The 22,535-nt window shown below is 46.0% G+C and overlaps 1 protein-coding gene and 1 long non-coding RNA gene across 4 annotated transcripts; one reads left to right on the top strand and one right to left on the bottom strand.

Annotated features, from left to right (window-relative positions):
- Window positions 1–476: 476 nt before the first annotated feature.
- LOC132807827 (uncharacterized) lies at window positions 477–3,115 on the bottom strand. Of its 2 annotated transcripts, none has more exons than XR_009642006.1 (3): window positions 3,026–3,115; window positions 1,244–1,327; window positions 477–768 (listed from the first exon to the last, which is right to left on the bottom strand). It is a non-coding gene; the product is annotated as an uncharacterized LOC132807827 (long non-coding RNA). The 2 variants fall into 2 exon arrangements; XR_009642005.1 differs by having other exon boundaries at window positions 3,000–3,109.
- A 6,770-nt stretch (window positions 3,116–9,885) lies between these two features.
- On the top strand, window positions 9,886–20,968 carry LOC132807825 (zinc finger protein 239-like). Of its 2 annotated transcripts, none has more exons than XM_060821809.1 (2): window positions 9,886–9,929; window positions 15,047–20,968. In XM_060821809.1, exon 2 carries the CDS (start codon window positions 15,492–15,494, stop codon window positions 16,467–16,469), a length of 978 nt encoding a protein of 325 aa, XP_060677792.1. In that variant the 5' UTR covers window positions 9,886–9,929; window positions 15,047–15,491; the 3' UTR covers window positions 16,470–20,968. The 2 variants fall into 2 exon arrangements, with proteins under 2 accessions (XP_060677792.1, XP_060677791.1); XM_060821808.1 differs by having other exon boundaries at window positions 9,924–10,009.
- The last annotated feature ends 1,567 nt before the right edge of the window (window positions 20,969–22,535 follow it).

Below are 22,535 nucleotides of genomic sequence, written 5' to 3'. Positions count from 1 at the left end.
TGGACTGTGGAGCCCCCAGTGGAAACTCACAAAGACATAGACAGAACATGCAAACTCCAAACAGATAGTCGACTCAAGGCTGAAATCAAATAGGTGTCTCTGGCCGTGAGAGGGAGCCACTGTGCTACCATGCCGTCCTAAGGAATTCTTTGAAAGAGTATGTAAATTGAAGCCTGTGGATATACTGAACTTGAATATCCTAAAGGTGTTTGACATGTTTTCACGAAAAGCAGATTGCACAGAGGAGCTCATGGTGTAGAGGATAGTTATAGAACATCAACTGACTGGCAGAAAACAGAATATGCAAAAATGGTTCTTTTGTCAAATTGGTTGTATATTTGAATGTATGGTGGGGTTCCAACAGGCATCTCTGCTGGCTCCTCAACTTTTTACAATTATATAGATGACTTACAGGAGGGGATCAAAGGTATGTGGTTACATTTGCAGGAAACACAAAAATAGATTGAGAAGTACATTGTGGGGATGACATATCAAGGATGCAGATTGTTAGATTGGTTAAATAAATAAGCAAAACTCTTGCAAGTGGTGTACAATATGGTAAAATGCAATTTATTACCTATTTGGAGAACAACCGCATAATTCTGAGATGCAGCGGGATCCAGCGGCCTTGCAAAGTCACAAGTTAGAATGCAAGCGCAGCAAGTGATTAGAAAGGCCAATGACATAAATGTAAGGAGATTATGCCTCAGTTACAGAGCAATGGTGGGACTACATCTTGAACACGGTGCTCAGTTTTGATATCCTTACCTAAGAAAGAATGAAAATGCCTTAAAGGCAATTCACAGAAGGTAAACTGGATTGACACCCAAAATGAACAGACCGTTTTATGGGAAATCATTAGTCAGGCAGGTCTGACTTTCAACCAGAGTTTGGAATAGCAAGGGGTGATTTGATTGAAGTTTCTATGAGCCTGAATGGTCTTCAAAAGATGGATGTTGAAGGATGTTTACTTACTGTTGTGAACGAACAATTAGATCACCCATTTATAGAGTCATAGAGATGTACAACATAGAAACAGATTCTTCGGTCCAACCCAGCCATGCTGACCAGATAACCCAACCCAATCTAGTCCCACCAGCCAGCACTCGGCCCATATCCCTCCAAACCATTCCTATTCATATACCCATCCAAATGCTGGGGGATTGAACATTACCAAGAATGACTATTGCAGTGGTCAGAGCTTGAACAGTTCATTTACAGAACAAGTCTAAACGGTCTTTACCCTGTAAAGGTGTTGTGTGCCAGTTTGATACCAGTTGTGCTGTGGGCTACCCTGGTAAGCCTTGCCCTATCCAAATAGATCACACTGCAAAAGAGAAGATAGGGAAATGTTATCTTTCGGTTACAATTTGTTTCTTCAAAGTCACAATAGAATATTTGGCAGGGATGAAGTGGTCTGTTATGTGCTGACTTCAGCAAAAGACTTTTTGACCCCTAATGGCACCAATGTCTTCCCAATTATGGGATGGGTGGAACTGTTCTGGGACAATAACCGCATCTCTTACTGAAAGACCCATCTATTGAACAGCCTCAAGGAAGTCACAAAGATAGGCAGGCCTCTTATTTGCAAGGTCCCTCCCTTACCTACACTAAACTTGGTTATTATTTTGAATAAAGTAAGTACTCCTCGTGCTGTAACTGTAGGAACATAGTCTCCCCTGAGTTTTGCACAGAATGGAAGCATCCAAAAGCTCTACAAAACAGGAATATCACACTTTGGGATATGCAGCTCTCAGTGACTTTTTTTTGTAGAAGGATTTTCAGGTGTTATTAGCCATCCAAACCGTCTTGATATTGTTTGTGGTCTCACCCTTTTGGGTAATGAGACAACTGCTGCTTTATTGAGATCAGGATTTAAAATTTGAATTTAGGAGCAACAGGTGTATGTAGGTTTTTATTAACCACAAAATGGCATTTCAATTTTAAATAATATTTTAAAATAATATAACAAAATGGCTTCAGGTTATGATTTGACATTGAACTTGAATTGCTGCTTTGCTGAGTTGGTTGGATTTAGAAATAACAGAGAACAATGGAGTTTGCATAATATGAATCATAACTAATTTGGTATTCGAACTAATCTTGAACTAGCAAGCATGGGATGATTTTGCACGTAGAACAATCTGTTTCCCAGGAAATATCATTGGACTAACCTGCTGTCAATCATGTCACCTTATTACATTTTATTGGTCTTTTCTTGTCATTAAGGCTGTGCTGTCTCAAAAATAAATAATGAGTAATTTTCAAAAGGAATTGTGTAATTTTGCCACGGAACATAAAGTTTTTAACCTGAGTTGCTGGACAAATCTGTGCTAGGCTGCCTTATTTCATTCAGCTCCCAGTGCTTCTTTTGACCGATCTCGGGGGTCCAGACCTTCACCCTAACCTGCAGAACCCCGAACACTATGGACACACTTACCTCGGCCAGTCCACTCTAACCTGCACATCTCTGGACACTGGAGGTAAATTAGCATGGTCAACATACACTAACCAGACCATGGGCATTATCAGTAATTTAGCATGGGTGAACCCCCCTAACCTGCACATCACTACACTGTATGGGGAATGAAGCTCGGCCAGGGCCGGGGTTACCACGAGGTTGGAATTCTCTCCCAGAAATGACAGTTGATGGTGCCCTCACCAAGATGGCCGCCCGCGCTCCCCGCCCCAAGACAACATGTGCCTGACCCTCACAAAGATGGCGGCTGGTTGCCAGGCAACCCGAGAGCTCCTTCCCCGGTGAAGTAAACACTGGGCCTGTGGGGCTTTTATTTGCGGCCTCAGGCCTCCCCCTAGGAGTTTATAAACTCCCCAGTCTCCCTCCTCCCGCGGTTCCCAATCCTACCCTGTCTCACTGTCTCCTCTCCCTGGGGGCAGGAGCCAGGTCTTGGCGCTCGGACCTGGCGACCTCCCCGGGATGTTTCTGAAACCTGGTCCTGTTCTGAAGAAGGATCACCGGACCCGAAACACGTCCTCACATTTCTCTCAACACGAGCTGCCGGACCTGCTCAGCTTTTCCAGCGGTTTCTGTTCTTGTTCCTTCAGCCGCCGGCGCCATTCCTCTCCCACACTCAGTAACATTGTCTTTGTCCGGTCGCGGGACCTACACTGCACATGCGCCAGTAAACAAGGGGCGGGTCCCGCCGTGACGTCATGGCGCGCTGAGGGGGCGTGGTTGGGGAGACCACCAAACAATCGGAGACAATGGGGGCGGGGCGATCGTTTTGCCGGCCCCCAGCCGCCAGAAAGGTGTTATTTAAAAAGTTTCAAAGTAGCTTTTTAAAAGCTTTTCAGCCAGTTGTGAAATGTTATTCTAGACCTCTGGAAGGGTCAAACATTAGGAAAGTTTCAAACATAAACAAAGGGATAGTAAAAACGATAAATAAAAATAGGTAAGTTAACTTACAAAAGAAACCTCGCACTAAATATCAAAAAGGACAGCAAAAGCTTCTGTTGGTATGTTAATGGGAACAGAGTCGCTGAGCTAAGTGTGGTACCTTGGAAGATGAGAACTGTGAGTTCATGGGGGAACAATGAAGTGGCAGAGATGATCTCAGTTTTTATGTTGGCAGACAACAGAACTATTCCTATTAGAATTGGCAAGTCTGGGGCTATAGAAAGAGTAGAACTTAAACAATCAACATTGAGAGGGTAAAGGTACACAGCAAGCTATTTGGATTGAGGACAGACAAGTCGACTGGTGCTGATGGCCTATATCCTGGTTCCTGAAGGAAGTGGCAGTGGAGATAGTGAATTCATTACTTACAAAATTCCAAAGATCTCTGAACATGGGAAAGATTCATTGTGTTTATTTAAGACTGATATATATATATATATATATTCTTGATTGTCAAGGGGATCAAAGGTTACGGGAAGAAAGCTGGAGAATGGAGTTGAGAAACATCTCAGCCATGATTGAATGGTGGAGCAGACTCGATGGGCTGAATGGCCTAATTTCTGCTCCTGTGTCGTATGATCTGATGGTTCGATTGGATTGGAAAAATGCTAATGTAACACTTGTATTCAAAATGGGAGGGAGGCCATATGTGGGAAATTGCAGACCAGTTTGTTGAACATTTGTTATAGAGTCATAGAGATGTACAGCACGGAAACAGACCCTTCAGTCCAACTTGACCATGCCAAAAGATATCCTAACCTAATCTAGTCCCATTTGCCAGCACTTGACTCATATCCCTCTAAACCCTTCCTATTAATCTACCCAGATGCCCGTTAAATGCTGTAATTGTACCAGCCTCTACTTCCTCTGGCAGCTCATTCCATACAAGCACACCCTCTGCATGAAAGAGTTGCCCCTTATGTCCCTTTTACATCTTTTCCCTCTCACCCTAAATCTATGCTGATTAGTTCTGGACTCCCCCATCCCATTGAAAAGACCTTGTATGTTTATCCTATCCATGCCCCTCATTGTTTCATAAATCTCCATAAGGTCACCCCTCACCCTCCGAACCTCCAGGGAAAACAACCCCTGCCTATTAAGCCTCTCCTAAATGCTTCATCTCTGGAAACATCTGTGTAAATCTTTTCTGAAACCTTTCAAGGGAGAAGGCAGGAAAATGGGGGTGATGAGCAGTCTTGATCGAAAGACATAGCAGACTTGATGAGTTGAATGGCCTAATTCTGCTCCTATATTTGTGAACTTTTGAACTCTGGAGCAGGCAGGACCTGAACCCGATTCAGGGTTAGGGTCACTACCTCTGTGCAACAAGACATCCATAAAAATATCAAATCCTCCCCATCGGGAAATTGCATCCCCAGTCTCCTGAGTCACAGATGGGGATACTAACCACTACACTACCGAGGATGCAGGACAGTTGCAAGATGATGGGGATAGGGGTGGAGAAGGGGTGGGTGTTTCAGGAACTATTATAGACATGAAAGTGTGAATGGACTCCTTAAGTACTGGGTAAAAACAAGGACTGCAGATGCTGGAAACCAGAGTCTACATTAGGGTGGTGCTGGAAAAGCACAGCAGGCCAGCAGCATCTGAGGAGCAGAACGAAGCCAGTCAATGATCTGACCTGTGCCACACAAACACAGTCCCCCTGGAGTATTACCAAAGGTATGTTCAGGCTGTAGGAAGAGATCCAATTCCCAGTTTGATCTGGAATGTAATCCCCACAGGTACACTGGGAGCGGTGATCCATTTGCTCCACATGTGGGAAGGGATTCACTGAGTCATTCAAACTCAAACACATTATTGACTTCCGACTGGACAGAAAGAATTAAACTTCTCAGCAAAAACCACTTTAAAAAAAGTTCAATTTTTATAGTCATAGCGAGAATCACAGTTTTCCAAACTGTGGGCCAGTACTCGTGATGTTGAGAGACCAGGTTTTGAATGCATGGCCGCCCAGGTAACAGTGGGTGCTGTGGGGCTCACAGCGATGACTGATTGGCCGACTCTTTAGATGCTCGGTTGTTTCTGTGTTGTTGATGAGGCTTGGCCTCATGGACTGCTCTCTGAAGTTGGATTTAAAAGAAGTTTTGGAAATTATGAGAAAAATCATACCCCGAAAAGACAGTGAAAAACTGTTCACCATGGTAAAAGCATTGAGAATAAGAATGCAGATTTCAAATCCACTACAAGGAAGAAAATGTGAAGTGAGAACGAAAGTTCACACAGTGAGTAAATAGATCTGGAAGACATCGCATGGAGCAGTGTTTGATGCAGGTTCAGTCAAGAGCATTGGAAAATTATTTGATGACAAGCAATGTACCAGTTTCCAAGGAAATGTCAGGAAAATGGCACAACGTCAGAAAGCTCATTTAGAGAGCTGCATGGACACAATGGGCTGAATGGCCTGCTTCTGTGATTTAGTAATTCAGTGGTTCATAATTGCTTATCAGGTCTTCGTCAGTTGTGAACGTCAAGCTAACATCTGCTATTTTGTATGGTCAGTCAGGGAGATCAGTCAGATCGATGTTTTATAACTGCAGGGATTGGGACTAGGACCCAGGTATTCACAGTACGTGTCAATGATTTAGATGAGGGAACTAATTGGAATATGTTACAAATTGCAGATGACACAAAGCTGGGTGGAAGGGTGAGCTGTGAGGAGAATGCAATGTTATTTGGACAGTCTGAGTGAGTGGGTAAATGTATGTCAGAGGCAGTTAGTGTAGATAAACGTGAGGTTATCCACTTTTCTAGCAAAACTAGAAAAGCAAATTATTTGAATAACTGTAACCTGGGAGATGGGAAGGTTCACCAAGAACTAATCCAAGACAGAGGACCGGAAAATTTGTGGCTGTAAGAGCTGCTCCTTTTTTGAGATATTTTCAGTGTTGGAGGGATTTCCTTGAATTCCAGGAGCAGCAATTAATGTTTTATATGCTGATGCATTGTTTTGGTAAAAAAAAATCAAGACAACAGCAATTTCAAAATGGAGAACGACAGCCAAAGGCAGTGAGCACAGGTCTGTAAGGGAGAGAGAGAGAGAAAAAGAAACGTATACTCCTAACGGACACAGCAGTGAATCAGCATAGTTACTGCCTCTGCTGTTTGAAATCATGTACCTCTGAACATCTTGGAAAAATTAACAAACAGCAAAATTGACAGCTGATCTTGGAGGAACATGTGTTGGAGAGCTCACAGCACAGGAACAGATTAGTGCACACTTTTTAACGTGTAACCTTGCTGTATGTCTGCAGTAGTGAATAGAGTGGGTTTTTTCTTGATTATATGGTTTGAGATTTTAGAAGTTCACCAGCGAGTCCACAACAGGGGAATGGCCAATCACCTGCTCCAAGCACAGGAAGGGATTCATCAATTCCTCCAGCCTGCAGACGCACTAGCGGGTCCACACCAGGCACAGCATGCTCACCCACTCTCAGTGCGGGAAGGGCGTCACCCCTCCTCCCACCTACGGAGGCACCAGTGAGTTCATGTGCCAGCAAAGGGTGATTGAAGGAACAAGTGCTGAGTGCCATTATCGACTGGACTATCAACCCAGTTCTGGGGACTCCTGGGTTTGAATCCCGCCACAGCAGATGGCGGAATTGTAATTCAGTCAGAAATCTGGAGTTCACAATCTCACGATGAAATCATTTTCTGGGGAAAGAAAACCATCTCATTCACTCATGTGAGAGTCCGTCTGCAGCCCAATCCTGAGTCAGACTGGTTCTGTTTCCAAAGTAGGGATTTCAAAGTTTGTGAGAAGATTTGTAGCTCGGGTGCTCGTTGTTGTGGTTCTGTTCACCGAGCTGGGAATTAGTGTTGCAGACGTTTCGTCCCCTGTCTAGGTGACATCCTCAGTGGGAGCCTCCTGTGAAGCGCTTCTGTGATGTTTCCTCCGGCATTTATAGTGACAACCGGAAGCGGCAGATACAAATCACTATAAATGCCGGAGGAAACATCACAGAAGCGCTTCACAGGAGGCTCCCAAGCACTGAGGATGTCACCTAGACAGGGGACGAAACGTCTGCAACACAAATTCCCAGTTCGGCAAACAGAACCACAACAAGTAGGGATTTATAACATGTCACATGGATTGACTGCCTGAAGATTGTGTGCTTTTTGAGCAAAATATAATGTATCTGCAAATAAAATTCTGCAATTGCAATTTCACCCCATAAACTGATGTGTGCATGTTAGTGTGTGTGTGTGTGTGTATGTGCATAAGAGCATGTGTTTGCATACGACCATGCTTGGTAACGTGTGTGAGTAATGGGATACAAGCCTGTGTGAGTGGGGTCACTTGTAGTGTGACATGAAACCAAGGTCCCTGTTGAGGCCATCCTCACGGGTTCCGAACTTGGCTATCAGTTATACAACACACATTGGATAGGGCAGGGTGGGGCTTGTCTTACAATTTGCAGAAGGTGGGAGGCTCTGGATGCTGTGATCCAGGGCAAACACACCCTAGAGGACATTCGTTCAGAGAGATGGAGCTGGAAGGCAGGCTGCAGACATGTTGAGGATAAAGTGGGAAAGTTAACCAGGCACTTTATTCTGGGAAACGGTCATTCCCCTCTGGAGAGAGCCTTTTGTTTGCATCAGTGGATAGGGTCAGGAGGGTGTAAGTGCAGGACTGGCAGGTAAAAGGGATCTGATACGACCATCTGCAGGTGGGAGGAGCTAACCGGTTGGGCAGTGGGAGTAAAAACAACATTGGGGAGGGGGAGGTGGTGGTAAGGGACAGAACAGTGACAGGGATGGTCTCCGTTCTCTGCAGTTATCAGCAGGAGCACAGATGGCATTGGTGTCTGTTTGGTGCCAGGTTTCAGGAACCGATGTGCTCAGGGCTGGAGAAGTGGAAAGGGAGGTTGCAGTGGGTGTGGTCCAACAATGTCAGGAGGAGAGAGCCTCTGCTGAGGGCACATGAGAAGTTAGAAACTATGAGGACAAAGCAGAACATCAAAGCTCTGGGCGGCACGGTGGCTCAGTGGTTCGTACGACTGCCTCACAACGTCAGGGACCTGGATTCGGTCCCACTCTTGAACAGCTGTCTGTGTGGACTTTAACACGTTCGCACTCTTCTGTCTGCATGAGTTAACTCTGGGTGCTCCAGTTTCATCTCAGTCTAAATATCTGCAGTTCAGGGTGGATCGGCCGTGCTAAAGTGTCCACATATGTGCAACTGAGGATCGGTTAACCATGGGGAACTGCAGGAAAAACGGGTGGGTCTGGAAGGGATACTGTTTGGAAGGTCAGTCTGAATTTTATGGGCCAGATGGCATGTCGGGATTATATGATTCTACTGCATTAGCCAAGCATCTATTGAGAAACGATTGCCATAGGTCTGCTATGGGTGGAGTGGGTTCCAATTTATGAGACACTGACACCAGTCCTGAGGAAGGTGGAATTTGTGCTGTCAGTCCCCCAACCATTTGGTCCCCGTCTACTCTCTCTCCTCACACTCTGCACCCACCAACTCTCTGTGCTCAGCCTTCTTCTCTCTCTTCCCCTCATTTTCTGCACCTCACCCTCTGTCCCATGTAATTCTCTCTCTATATATATATACTCCGCTCTCTGTCCATTCTCTCCTCCATCTACCATTCTTCCATGCTTTCTCGTGCCCTCTTTGATTGCTGTATCTCTTTCTCAGGAAAAAGAGAATTGATAGTGACGACTCTACCTGGAAGACAGGGGTGCGCAAGAAATGGCTGATCTTTAAAATTAAGAACAGCTAAAATGATATATTCAAAAACATCGTTAAAGTCTAAAAGCATATTAATTTATTTTTTAAAAGCTGCAGTCATGTTTCTGAAACTTGCATTGAAATGTACAAATAGAATCATACATCACAGAAACAGATCCTTCAGTCCAACTCGCCCATGCCCTCCAGATATCCTAAATTAATCTAGGCATCCATTTGACAGCATTTCGCCCATATCTCTCTCACACCTTCCTATTCAGATACCCATCCTGACCCCGATGCCTTTCAAATGTAATTGTACCAGCTCCACCACTTCCTCTGGGCAGCTCATTCCATACAGACACCACACTCCACATGAAAGTTACCCCTTAGGTCCGTTTTAAATCTTTCCCCTCTCACCCTAAACCTATGCCGTCTAGTTTTGGACTTCCTCTACCCTGGGGAAAGACATACAAAGCTGGACGAAATTCAAAAGGAATAAAATGTCGAGCCACAGGGAAAAATAAAATTGTGGCTGCAGCTTTTTTTCTCCTATTGACATTTGGACGCTGAAAATCTGTCGGTAACGCCAGCAGCTCCACAGAGCATACTGCGCATGCTTCTCGGTGTCAGCTAGCACTGCGCATGTACTGCGGTGTCAGCAAAAGCACTGAGCATGTTCGTCGCTGTCCGCGGAAACGGCGCATAACTTTCTTCTGAAAGACCAATGGTGAGACCCGGAGGACCGGAAGGAACCTGGTCCTCCTGCCAATCAGAACAGCGTCTTTGTCTGAATGCGGAAGTTGGGCAGTGAGTTTCTGAAGTTGCTGTTGTTCCTCTCTCTCTCTTTGAATGAACTTCACCCCAGACTGCAACTCTGCCCAACATCTGTGGGTACCGCACTCTCTTTTCTCACCCAGTTTTTCTATTCTTTTTCGTTCTGGGATTCAGTTGCTGATTTGCACGAACTGAAGGGAAAGGGAGTGAATCCAGGGAGGGGACAGACTCTGGAAAAGTTGGTCCAGGTCTGTGTCTCCGTTGGCAAACGCACAGCAAATGCAGTAGGACCACAATGTAAAGTTAAAGCCTATTGCTTTTTTAAAAAGGCAGAAAGGAGGTGCATGGTTTAAATGATAATATATTGGTTTGTGGAGAAAGTGATGACTGGAGATCAGAGTCAAGTGTCGCTGGAAAACACAGCAGGTCAGGCAGCATCCGAGGAGCAGGAGTCGACGTTTTGAGCACGAGTCTTTCATCAGGAATGATGTGTGGATGTACAAAGGGGTCTCAGCGTCCTTCTGCACCAGTCACTGCCAGTTGTCAGACAGGTGCAACAAGCAATCAGCAAGGCAAGTAGTATATTAGCAAGAGGAATTGAGTTCAAAAATGGGGATGACTTCCTGCAATTAGTGGGGGGGGTGGTAATTGAATATATTCAAGGCTGAGGTCATCTGGCTTCAGATGAACAACAAAGTGGATGGTTATAGGAGAAGGCAAGAAAATGGTTTTGAGAACATTACAGAATCATACAGCACAGAAATAGACCCTTCAGTCCAACTAGTCCTTGCTATGTTTGCATACTAAACTAATCCCATCTGCCAGTGTTTGGCCCATATCCCTCTGTCACAAAGCTGGTCCTTATTCTAAAAGCTGGTCCTTCTTCTCAAGGATACTGTGTCCTTGGTTTTTTTCAGAGTGGTAGTAAAATGGGCCTGGGCTCCAAAACGGATGTTTTAGTACAGAAATGAAAGGGTATTGGTCGGCTTTTTTGTTTATACGTCAACAGATGAGACGTTAGGCCCAAGCTTTTATGTTTTCGAAGTGACTTGCGTAATGAAAGACGAGTGATCTGTTGTGAAAGCTGAGGCCTTGTTTGAGTGAGTTCAGCAGTGGACTGTGTGGAGAAAGGTTGTTAAACTCTCTCTCCTTCAGCCCTTCTAACTTTGACCTGTCAGCCTCTGTTTCAGTTTTACTGTATGTTTAAGGGGTTTGTTTATTGGGACTGTTATGTATATTTGGAACAGTATAATTAAGTCTAGTTTAGACAGACTGAGTTCTGTGGATATTCTATATTCTGTTCTTTGTGTTTCATTCTGTATTCTTGTGAATACATTTATCTGTTTTAAATCCTGGTAGTCAACCTAGCTAACTCTGGGTAATTTTCACTGTGCACTTACTGAAACAAATAGCAAAGTTACGGTCTGTGCTGCCTGCTTAAGAATGTTTTGAGTGGTCTGGCCTAGTCCATAACACGTCCAAACCTTTCCGTTCACGTCCTTATCCAAATGTCTTTTAAACGTTGTAACTGTACCTGCATCCCCACTTCCTCTGGACATTCATTCCACATACGAACCATTCTCAATGGGAAAACAAAGGTGACCCTCCTGTCTTTTTAAAATCTTTCTCCACTCACCTTCAAAATTTGCTCCCTAACTTAAAACCCCCACTCTAAGGAAAGGACACCCATCATTCACCTCATCTATACCCCTGATAAGATCACCTCTCAACCTCCTATGCTCCAGTGAAAAAGGTCCCAGCCTATCCACCAAGATGTAGGTATATTCATATCCAGTTCAATGTTGCTCCCAGTTCTCTCTCATTATGTCCAGGACAGCAAGAGACCATAAGACATAGGAGCAGAAATTAGGCCATTTAGCCAATCAGGTCTGCTCCACCATTCAATCATGGCTGACAAGTTTCTCAACCCCATTCTCTTGCTTTCTCCCCGCAATACTCAATATCCTTGATGCACAAGAACCTATTTATCTCTGTCTTGAATATACTCAGTGACTTGCCCAACACAGCCTCTGTGGCAATGAATTCCATAGGTTTCGCACTCTCTGGCTACAAAGGTTTCCCCTTTATCTGCGTTCTAAATGGTCTTCCCTTAACTCTAAGGCTGTGCCCTTGGGGCCTTGTCTCTCCTACCAATGGAAACATCTTCCCAACATCTACTCTGTCCAGGCCAATCAGTATTCTGTATGTTTCAATGAGATCCCCCAAGCGTGGGCTGTAAATCAGTGTAAACCAGACCCTTCAGGATACAGCATGGATTAGGTTCAGCAAAGCGAGAATGGAGGGAGAATGTGTGGGGTGGAGATTTTCAGCGTTTAGGAAATAAGAGAGGAAAGAAAGTTCAATCTAAATTAGAATTAGGATGGGCTGATGGGCCGAGGAGTGGCAGATAAAGTTTCATTTAGATAAATGTGAGGTGTTGCATTTTGGAAAGGCACATCAGGCAGAATTTACACACTTAGTGGTAAGGCCATGGGGAGTGTTCCTGCATCAAGAGACCATGGATGCAGATTTGTAATTCAGTGAAAGTGGAGTCACAGGTAGACACAGTAGTGAAGGCGGCGTTTGGTGGCGCTTGCCTTTATTGATCAGAGCACTGAGTACAGGAGTTGGGAGTCATGTTAAGGCTGTACATAACATTAGTTAGGCCACTTTTGAAATACTGCATTCAATTCTGGTCTCCTATGTTAGAAAAATGTTGTGAAACTTTAAAAGAGTTTGGAAATGATTTATAAGGCTGTGGCCAGAGTTGGAGGGTTTGAGTTATAGGGAGAGGCTGAAAAGACTGCGGCTGTTTTCCCTGGAGCGTAGGAGGCTGAGAGATGACCTTATAGATGTTTATAAGGGGCTTCGATAGGAGTCCAAAATGAGGGAGAGAGAAAAAGGAGTTTACACTGCAGTGAATCTGCACAGTTACTGGACATTGCAGTGCATCTGGGAAAGGTTAATGAACAGCAAAATTCACAGCTGACCATGGAGGAACCTATGTGGGGGAACTCACAGAACAGGACCAGAGAAGTGTATAGTCTTTAACATGTAACCGAGCTGTAAGTCTGCAGTCGGGAATGGAGTGGATTCTTTCTTGATCATATGTTTTACTGACATCTGTCTCTTGATTAAATTTTAAAATATAAACCACAAGTACTGTGTTAGCCCAGAGCACTTTTTTAGAACAAAAAGACGGTGCTTTTTTTTGGGTCTGTAGATTGTGAAGGAGCAAAGGTGGCCATTATGAGAGTGATATGCTCTTCCTGTCAGATGTGGGAGATTAGGGAGAGTATCCATGTTACTGGTGAATATGTCTGCAGTAAGTGTGTTTGCTTGTAAATCCTATTGGATCGCATGGATAAGTTGCAGCGACAGTTCGAAGTAATGAGGAATCTACAAGACCTGGGACTATGATGGTTTGGCAGTTATAGGAAGGGAGAAAAACCGCAGCTACAGGCATGGAGATGGGGAAGGAGGGGTAGGCAGGTAGTGCAGGAGTCTTCTGTGGCTGTCCCCATTTCAAACAAGTCTGCTGATTTGGAAAATGTAGAGGGTGATGGTCTCTCAGGGAATGCAGGACGAACAGCCAAGTTTCTGGTCTCGAGACATGCTCTCATGCAATGAGGGGTACATCGGGTTCCAAGTGATCAATTGTGATAAGGGGCTCTCTAGTCAGAGGCACAGACTGATGTTTCTGTGGTTAGCAGCGAAAAATCAGAATGGTGTGTCACCTCCCTGGTGCCAGGATCAAGGCTGTCTCAGAGAGGGTGCAGAATGTTCTCAAAAGGGAGAGGGACTGGTAAGAGGTCATTGTACACATTGGAACCAATGACATAGGAAGGGAAAAGGATGTGATTCTGAAGGGACAGTGGAGAAAGTCAGGCACAAATTTAAAAAAAGAGGTCCTCGAGTCTAGGAAAATCTGGATTACTGCCAGTGCTATGAGCTAGTGAGGGTTGGAATAGAGAGGATAGAGCAGATGAATGCATGGCTGAGGAGGTGGTGCATGGGAGAAGGGTTCACATTTTTGGATCACTGGAATCTCTTCTGGGGTAGATGTGACCTGTACAAGAAGGATAGATTGCACCTGAATATTGGAAGAGGGCTAATATACTGGCAGGGGAATTTGCAAGAGCTGCTCGGGAGAATTTTAAACTAGCAAGGTGGGTGTGTGGGGAGGTACCCAGGGATATAGTGAGGAAAGAGATCAATCTGAGACTGGTACAGTTGGGAAAGGGAATGAATCAAACAGTCAGGTAGGAAGGGACAAAACAGAGAGCAAGGTAGGACTGACAAATTAAACTGCATTTACTTCATTGCAAGAGGCCGAACAGGGAAGGCAGATGAACTCAGGGCACAATTAGGAAGATGGGATGTGATGTCATAGCAATTACAGAAAGGTGGCTCAGGGATGGGCAGGACAGGCAGCTTAATGTTCCAGGATACAAATGCTACAGGAAGGATAGAAAGGGAGGCAAGAGATGAGGGGGAGTGGTGTTTTTGATAAGGGATAGTATTCCTGCTGGCCTTAAGGAGGACATTCCTAGGAATACATCCAGGAAGGCTATTTGGTTGGAACTGAGAAATAAGGAAGGGATGATCACCTTATTGGGATTGTGTTGTGGGAAATTGAGAAACAAATTTGTATGGAAATTTCAGATACCTGTAAGAGTAATAGGATGGTTATTGTTAGGGATTTTTAACTTTTCAAACATAAACTGGGATTGCCATCGTGCTACGCGTTTAGATGGAGAGCAATTTGTTAGAAACGGATCTAAGGGGCAAGTTTTTCATGCAGAAGGTGATGTGTGTACAAAGCTGCCAGAGGAAGTGGTGGGTGCTGTTACAATTATGACATTTAAAAGGCATCTGGATAGGTATATGAATAGGAGGGGTTTAGAGGGTTATTGGCCAAATGCTGGCTAATGGAGCGAGATTAATTTTGGATATCTGGTCGTCATGGATGAGTGGACCAAAGGGTCTGTTTCTGTGCTGTGTCTCTCTCTGACTCTGGCTTGTCACTAACGTTTGCCACGTCTCTATGGTCAGTTTCTTTCTGATGTCGGTGTCAATACCTTGTTGTCTCATTCCGACCCCACCTCCCCTGGATTGACAGTGATGACTTTTGTAATCTTTTTTTACAGACTATCTGAAGAGGGAAGTTTCAAAATCAACAACTTATGCTTGACTCTCCTGCTCCTTGGATGCTGCCTGACCTGCTGTGTTTTTCCAGCACGACACTTTTCGACTCTGATCTCCAGCATCTGCAGTCATCATTTTCACATCAATGTCTGACAGTCACTCAATCCATCGGGACAGCAACGATTTTTGACTATGATTCTGTGAGAAGGAGCAATGCCTTTTGGTTCCTGTTTCATAACGTTTTCTGCTTCAGTGGGAATGGATGAGAGACCCTACTGTTGCAGTGCACCGAGTGTGGAGCCAGAAACAGTTATACGGCCTGGAAAGAGGAATTCACACCGGGGAGGGGCTGTACACACGTTTGTGTGTGGCTGAAGCTTCAGCCATGGAGAAACCCGAGGAATCCTGCCCCATGGAGAAACCGTGGAAGTGTGGTGACTGTGGGAAATGCTTCAGTTTCCTGTCTGCCCTGGAGACTCATCGGCGCAGCCACACCGGGGAGAGGCCATTCCCCTGCCCAGAGTGCGGGAAGGGTTTTACCCGCTCCTCCAACCTGATGGCCCATTGCGGATCCACACAGCGGAGAGTCCGTTCTCCTGCCCCGAGTGTGAGAAGAGCTTTGCCCAGGCCTCTACCCTCATGGCCCACCAGCGGGTCCACACTGCGGTGAGAGCCTTCCCCTGCCCTGAGTGCGGGAAGGCCTTCAGCAAATCCTCCAACCTGCTGACCCACCGGCGGCTCCGCACTGGGGAGAGGCCCTTCAGCTATCCTGAGTGTGGGAAGGCCTTCAGCAATTCACCCGCCCTGCTGAGGCACCAGTGGATCCACACCGGGGAGAGGCCATTCTCCTGCCCTGAGTGTGGGAAGAACTTTACCCGCTCCTCCCACCTGCTGACCCACCGGCGGGTCCACACGGGGGAGAGGCCCTTCAGCTGCCCTGAGTGTGGGAAGTCCTTCGATAATTCCTCTGCCCTGCTGAGGCACCAGCACGTCCACACCGGGGAGAGGCCATTCCTCTGCCCTGAGTGTGGGAAGGGCTTTAAACGCTCCTCTGACATGCTGGACCACCAGTGGGTCCACACGGGGGAGAGACCGTTCAGCTGCCCTGAGTGCGGGAAGGGCTTTACCCAGGCCTCCAACCTGCTGAGGCACCAGCGGGTCCACACTGGGGAGAGGCCGTTTGCCTGCCCCAAGTGCGGGCAGAGGTTCACATCGTCCAGTAACTTACAGAAACACCAGAGGGGGCACCAGCAGATTCCGTCGGCGACGCTGATGTGGGTCACCCCCAGGACTGAACCTCCTGCCCGCTCTGACAGTGGGTGCAGTGGGAGCGTCAGTGAGCTCTCTTTGTTTTCTGCTAGACAGCACCCACACACCCCTCCCATCTTCCCCCAACCCCAGGTTGGCTCATGGGCGGCACAGTAGCTCAGTGATTAGTGCCACTGCATCATATCGCCAGGGACTGGGGTTCGATTCCACCCTCAGGGTGACTGTCTTTGTGGTGTTTGCACATTCTCCCCCCATGTCTGCAAGGGTTTCCCCTTGATGCTCCCACAATCCAAACATGAGCAAGTGAATTAGCCAAGCTAAATTGTCCCAGAGTGTTCAGGGATGTGTAGGTGCAGTGTATTGTTTAGGGAGTAATGTAGATTAATGGGGTAGGGGAATGGGTCTGGGTGGGTTACTCTTCAGAGGGTCAGTGTGGACTTCTTGGGTTGAAGGGCCTGTTTCCCTGTAGGATTCTGAGAGCTTTGCTTGCAGTGCTGCTCACTGAGCCCGGGACTGCACGTTCCCATTGAATTGATCCGCACAAACCTCAGATGGCATCCAAACCAATGTACCAAACTGAAGGGGTAGCCATGGGCACCCGCATGGGTCCAAGCTATGCCTGCCTCTTTGTCGGGTACGTGGAACAGTCCATTTTCCTCAGCTACACCTGTTCCTCCAGTACATCGACGACCATATTGGTGCCACTTCATGGTCTCACAAGGAGTTTGAACAGTTCGTCATCTTTATCAACACCTTTCACCCCGACCTCAAATTCACCTGGACCATCTCCCTTTCCAGGACCTCATAGAACATAGAACAATACAGCAAGAACAGGCCCTTCGGCCCACGATGTTGTGCCGAACATCTATCCTAGATTAAGCACCCATCCATGTACCTATCCAATTGCCACTTAAAGGTCGCCAATGATTCTGACTCTGCCACTCCCACGGGCAGCGCATTCCATGCCCCCACCACTCTCTGGGTAAAGAACCCACCCCTGACATCTCCCCTATACCTTCCACCCTTCACCTTAAATTTATGTCCCCTTGTAATACTCTGTTGTACCCGGGGAAAAAGTTTCTGACTGTCTACTCTATCTATTCCTCTGATCATCTTATAAACCTCTATCAAGTCACCCCTCATCCTTCGCCGTTCCAACGAGAAAAGGCCGAGAACTCTCAACCTATCCTCGTACGATCTATTCTCCATTCCAGGCAACATCCTGGTAAATCTTCTCTGCACCCTCTCCAAAGTTTCCACATCTTTCCTAAAGTGAGGCGACTAGAACTGCACACAGTACTTCAAGTGTGGCCTAACCAAAGTCCTGTACAGCTGCAACATCACTTCACGACTCTTGAATTCAATCCCTCTGCTAATGAACGCTAATACACCATAAGCCTTCTTACAAGCTCTATCCACCTGAGTGGCAACTTTCAAAGATCTATGTACATAGACCCCAAGATCCCTCTGTTCCTCCACCTGACTAAGAACCCTACCGTTAACCCTGTATTCCGCATTCTTATTTGTTCTTCCATAATGGACAACCACATATTTGACAGGGTTGAACTCCATCTGCCACTCCTCAGCCCAGCTCTGCATCATATCTAAGTCCCTTTGCAAACTACAACAGCCCTCCTCACTGTCCACAACTCCACCAATCTTCGTATCATCTGCAAATTTACTGACCCACCCTTTGACTCCCTCATCCAAGTCATTAATAAAAATTACAAACAGCAGAGGACCCAGAACTGATCCCTGTGGAACTCCACTTGTAACTGGGCTCTCCATCTCTGTCTACCAACTAACCATGGACATCTTCTACAAGCCCACCAATTCCCACAGCTACCTTGATTACGCCTCCTCCTACCCCACCTCCTGTAAAAATTCAATCCCTTATTCCCAATTCCTCTGCCGCATCTGTTCCCAGGATGACCAATTCCACTGTAGAAAATCCCAGAGGGCCTCCTCCTTCCAAGTTCGCTATTTCTCTTCCCACGTGGTCGACAATGCCCTCCAGCACATCTCCTGCACATCCTACAACACTGCCCTTGAACCCCACCCCTCCCAACGCAACAAGGACAGAACCCACCACCCACCGTCCTCACCTTCCACCCCACCCGCCTCCGGATACATCACATCAGCCTCTGCTATCTACAAACAGAACCCACCACCAGGTATATTTTTCTCTCCCCACCCCTACCTGCGTTCCAGAGAGGCCATTTCCTCATCAGGTCCATGCACCCACACCAGCCCTACTCCCACCACACCCTACTCCCGGCCCCTTCCCCACCACCACAGGAAGTGTAAAACCTGCACCCATACCACTCCTCTCACCTCCATCCAAGGCCCCAAAGGATCCTTCCACATCTGACAGAAATTTACCTGGACCTCCACCAGTGTCATCCACTGTATCCATTGCATCCAATGTGGTCTTCTCTACATCGGAGAGACGGGACGCCAACTTGTGGATTGTTCCAGAGAACCACTCTGGGACACCCACAAACCCCACCGCCCTGTGGCTGAACACCTCAACTCCCCTCCCATTGCATCAAGATCATTGAGGTCCTGGGCTGTCTCCATCGCCAAACCCTTACCACCTGACGCCTGAAGGAAGAACACCTCTTATTCTACCTTGAGACCCTGCAACCACATGGGATCAATGTGGAATTCAAACGTTTCCTCATGTATCCTGCTACTCTTCCCCCACACCCTTATCACAGCCCCAAGCCTCCACTCGGCAGCGCCCTCCTGACCTATCCATCACCTTTCCCATCTATCCGCCCCACCTTCCTCTCCGACCAATCATCTTCATCTGCTTATCGCATTTTCAGCTCCCTTCTCCCCAACACCACCCCCCGCCTCCATTTATCTCTCAGGCCTTCCAGCCCACAAGCCTCATTGCTGATGAAGGGTTTATGCCCTAAACATCAATTCTCCTGCTCCTTGGATGCTGCCTAACCTGCTGTGCTTTTCCAGCACCACACTCTCGACTCTGTCCACCTATTTTGTCAGAGATATAGGACCTGCTCCAAACTGATCCACAGTCCAGTTGATGGGACAGGAAACCACTTCCTTTCTCGAGACAAGTCTCCCAAAGAGAATTTGCTGGCTAACTGATGTACTGAACTTCATAGTGCCCCCCTGCTCTCAGTTACCTGGAAGGGGTCCACACATGTGCCTAAGGTGGTGCTCGAGACCTTTAATATCTCTTTGGGATTGATCCCCGTTCATTTGAGGCTGTGCAGTCATACAGCCTGGAAACAGACCGTTCAGTCCATGATCCCCAACTAAACTAGTCCCACCTGCCTGCTCCTGGCCCCTATTCGATAGTCATAGTCATAGAGATGCACAGGACGGAAACAAACCATTTAATCCAACTCATCCATGCTGACCAGATATCCTAATCTAATCTTACTGAAGGATGCAGGATTAAGAGTTCTCTTTGGCAAGAGACCTTAACAAGCTGTAGTAATGGACTCAAAGTATGCGATCCTATTTCATCTCATATTTTAGAGACATGGTAACTAGATTTAGCCTGTCTACAATAATATATAAAGAGGAGGGGATCGTAACACAAGGTAATGTAAAAATGGATAAGGAATGGAAGGGGTGGGGAGAATGCTGGATAAAATACAGTGAAATGGGGGATTTCATTCTAACCTAATTTAAAGCTATGTATGAAAATATAGAGACTGCAATACTGAACATGACAGTAAAATGTCCCTTTCATAAAGAAGCATGTGCAAGAAATGAGACAGAGATACATAAAATCCCTACAGTGCAGAAAGAGGCCATTTGTCCCATTGAGCCTGCACTGACACACCAAAGAGCATCCCATCCAGGATCATCCCATTCTCCTGCATTTACCATGACTAACCTACACATCACAGAGCAATTTCACATGGTCAATCCACCTAACCTGCACATCCTTGGACTGTGGAAGGAAACCCATGCAGACAGGGAGAACATGCAAACTCCACACAGACACTCACCTGAGGCTGGAATTGAACCTGGGTCCCTCGTGCTGTGAGGTAGCAATTGCAAGCACTGTATAACCCCAATGTGATAGAAAATTTGAACAAATGCTCTAAACTGCAAATTTGTCCATGTGAAGAACTTACTGCAAATGATTTGAAGCAAGAATCCATATGAATTGTGTTTTGGGAGAGATCCAGAATGTATTTCGTTAATGATTTAAAATCTTCGACCTTTGGAATAGTCTGCAAGAGAGTGTTGGAGTCAGATTCAATTATGGCATTCAGAAGAGAGTTAGATCATTAAACTGAAATGGAAAGTAATCAGTGTTTGGTGAAGAGTAGTACTGGATACTGTGGTGATTATAATTAGGTCAGTCAGGTGAGTTCCTTTATTGGGGGTGTTCACCTGCTCTTCTTAACATTTCACTTCAATAACCTTTAGATTCCCAATATCTGTAGGGCGCTTTCTCTGTTCAAGTGTCGACTCGAGTGATTTAGTGTCAAATTTTGTTTATGAATTGTTCCTCTGATATCTCATGAGAGGGGTTATGATATTAACAGTGGTATCGAAATAGTTGTGGGTTATAATGTGCCGAAGTAAGAGAGAATAGACTGACCAACCTTAAATATTCATTTTTAAACCATGGAAATAAAATTAATGTTTGGAAGATATCCAACTTGTCATGTATTAAGAAGATCAGAAATAGGAATGGGAATAGGTAATTAACTGTTGAGATGCTCTGTCTTTCGTTACCATCCATGGCTGATCATTTATCTGAATTCTCTTTCTTACACATTTTGTTTTCCATGTCTTCACCTGATGAAGAGGCTGCGCTCCAAGCGCGTGCGATTTCAAATAAACGTGTTGGACTGTAGTTGTGTGACTAATGATTGAAAAAAACTGTGGATATTATTACACAAACTGGAGCAGTGGGATTTGAACCTGAGCCTCAGGGCTCTATGGGAGACTACAGCTGCACCACAAAAAAAACCTCTGTAGTAACTAGGTCCTCTTCTGTTGAATGAGAGGAAACATCTTCCTCCTCAGCATGAGACATGACCACTGTACCCTCCGAGCCCATTACAGTCAATGGAGTCCTCTCCTGTTGAATGAATGAGGGGGAACACCTTCCTCCTGTCCCTCGCGAGACCATTGTAGTAAAGGGGCGGGGACGGTGAAGGGCCTGCGACCCTCTCCACCAATCCCAAAGCCTGCGTTCGGTGCGGACTAATCGGAGAGCGACATTCCGAGTTGTGGCTTCCTTTTTGACTGCAGAGCCGGCCGCTATTGGTCAGGTGGAGTAAGGTGCGCTCTGATTGGAGGGGACGTGGATGACGCGCGTCACAGCAGGAGGAGACGGAAAGGAGAAGAAAAACAAAGATGGCGGCGCGAGGCTGCGGTTTCTGACGGAGGGAGGGGGGCAGACAGGCATCGTTTACCTCAGAAAATACCTTTAAAATACATTTCACATTAAAGCCGGAACTTTTCAAACAAAAGTTGTGAAGAAAAGGAGGCAGTCCCCGGTGGTGTTTACTGTTTATTTGTGTATAATTCCCGGGGCCCGGGAAGGGGGAGGTGACGGTTACCGGGTGAACGGGAAAACAAATTAAAACTGTCGGCGGTGGAGGAGAGAGAGCCGGCGCCCGCGGCTTCTTCGGCGGCGGCCGGAGCCCAGGAGCTCAACAACCCCCCGGAGCTGGAGGAAGGTCCGAGCTCCAAGAAGCGGGGGGTCCGGCTGGAGGCTGGATTTACTCAAGGCTTGTATCTATTAACTTATTTAAATGGTACCTACTGTATGGGGGTATGGTTTACATTAAAACCGGAGGATCATGTCAGAGTGTTTGTTTATATTGAGCAGTTGTAGTTGGTAAAATACACTCCCTGGAGGAACACCTTCTATGATGCTGCATTTCTTACCTTCTGCCCTTCCCCCATTTGTTATCTCTCATCTCAATTTTACATTTTATTTGGTCAAATCTAATTTCACATTAATTAGCCTTGGTATTCACTGTGTATTATTAATTAATCTGTTGGATTGTTGTAAAACAAATTAATGGTGTAATTTCGTTTATGATGTCTGAGTTTGACATTGAATGTGCAGGTGTGAATACCAGTACGGTGTAAAAATAAATCAAGAGCTTGTCCTTTTTTAACAAAAGAAGGAGTTTAATGATATTATTGGCACTGTCTCCTTGAGCATGAAGATTCAAGTCTGACCAACAAACCATTTCATGCAGTCACCCA

This window comes from Hemiscyllium ocellatum, assembly GCF_020745735.1.
Source record: "Hemiscyllium ocellatum isolate sHemOce1 chromosome 27 unlocalized genomic scaffold, sHemOce1.pat.X.cur. SUPER_27_unloc_25, whole genome shotgun sequence".
NCBI classification, from domain to species: domain Eukaryota; kingdom Metazoa; phylum Chordata; class Chondrichthyes; order Orectolobiformes; family Hemiscylliidae; genus Hemiscyllium; species Hemiscyllium ocellatum.
This window is presented reverse-complemented; position numbering and strand designations above follow the sequence as displayed.

What these genes read in the sequence shown, in the direction of transcription:
- LOC132807825 (XM_060821809.1), top strand. Translation starts at nt 15,492, where the DNA reads ATGCTTCAGTTTCCTGTCTGCCCTGGAGACTCATCGGCGCAGCCACAC.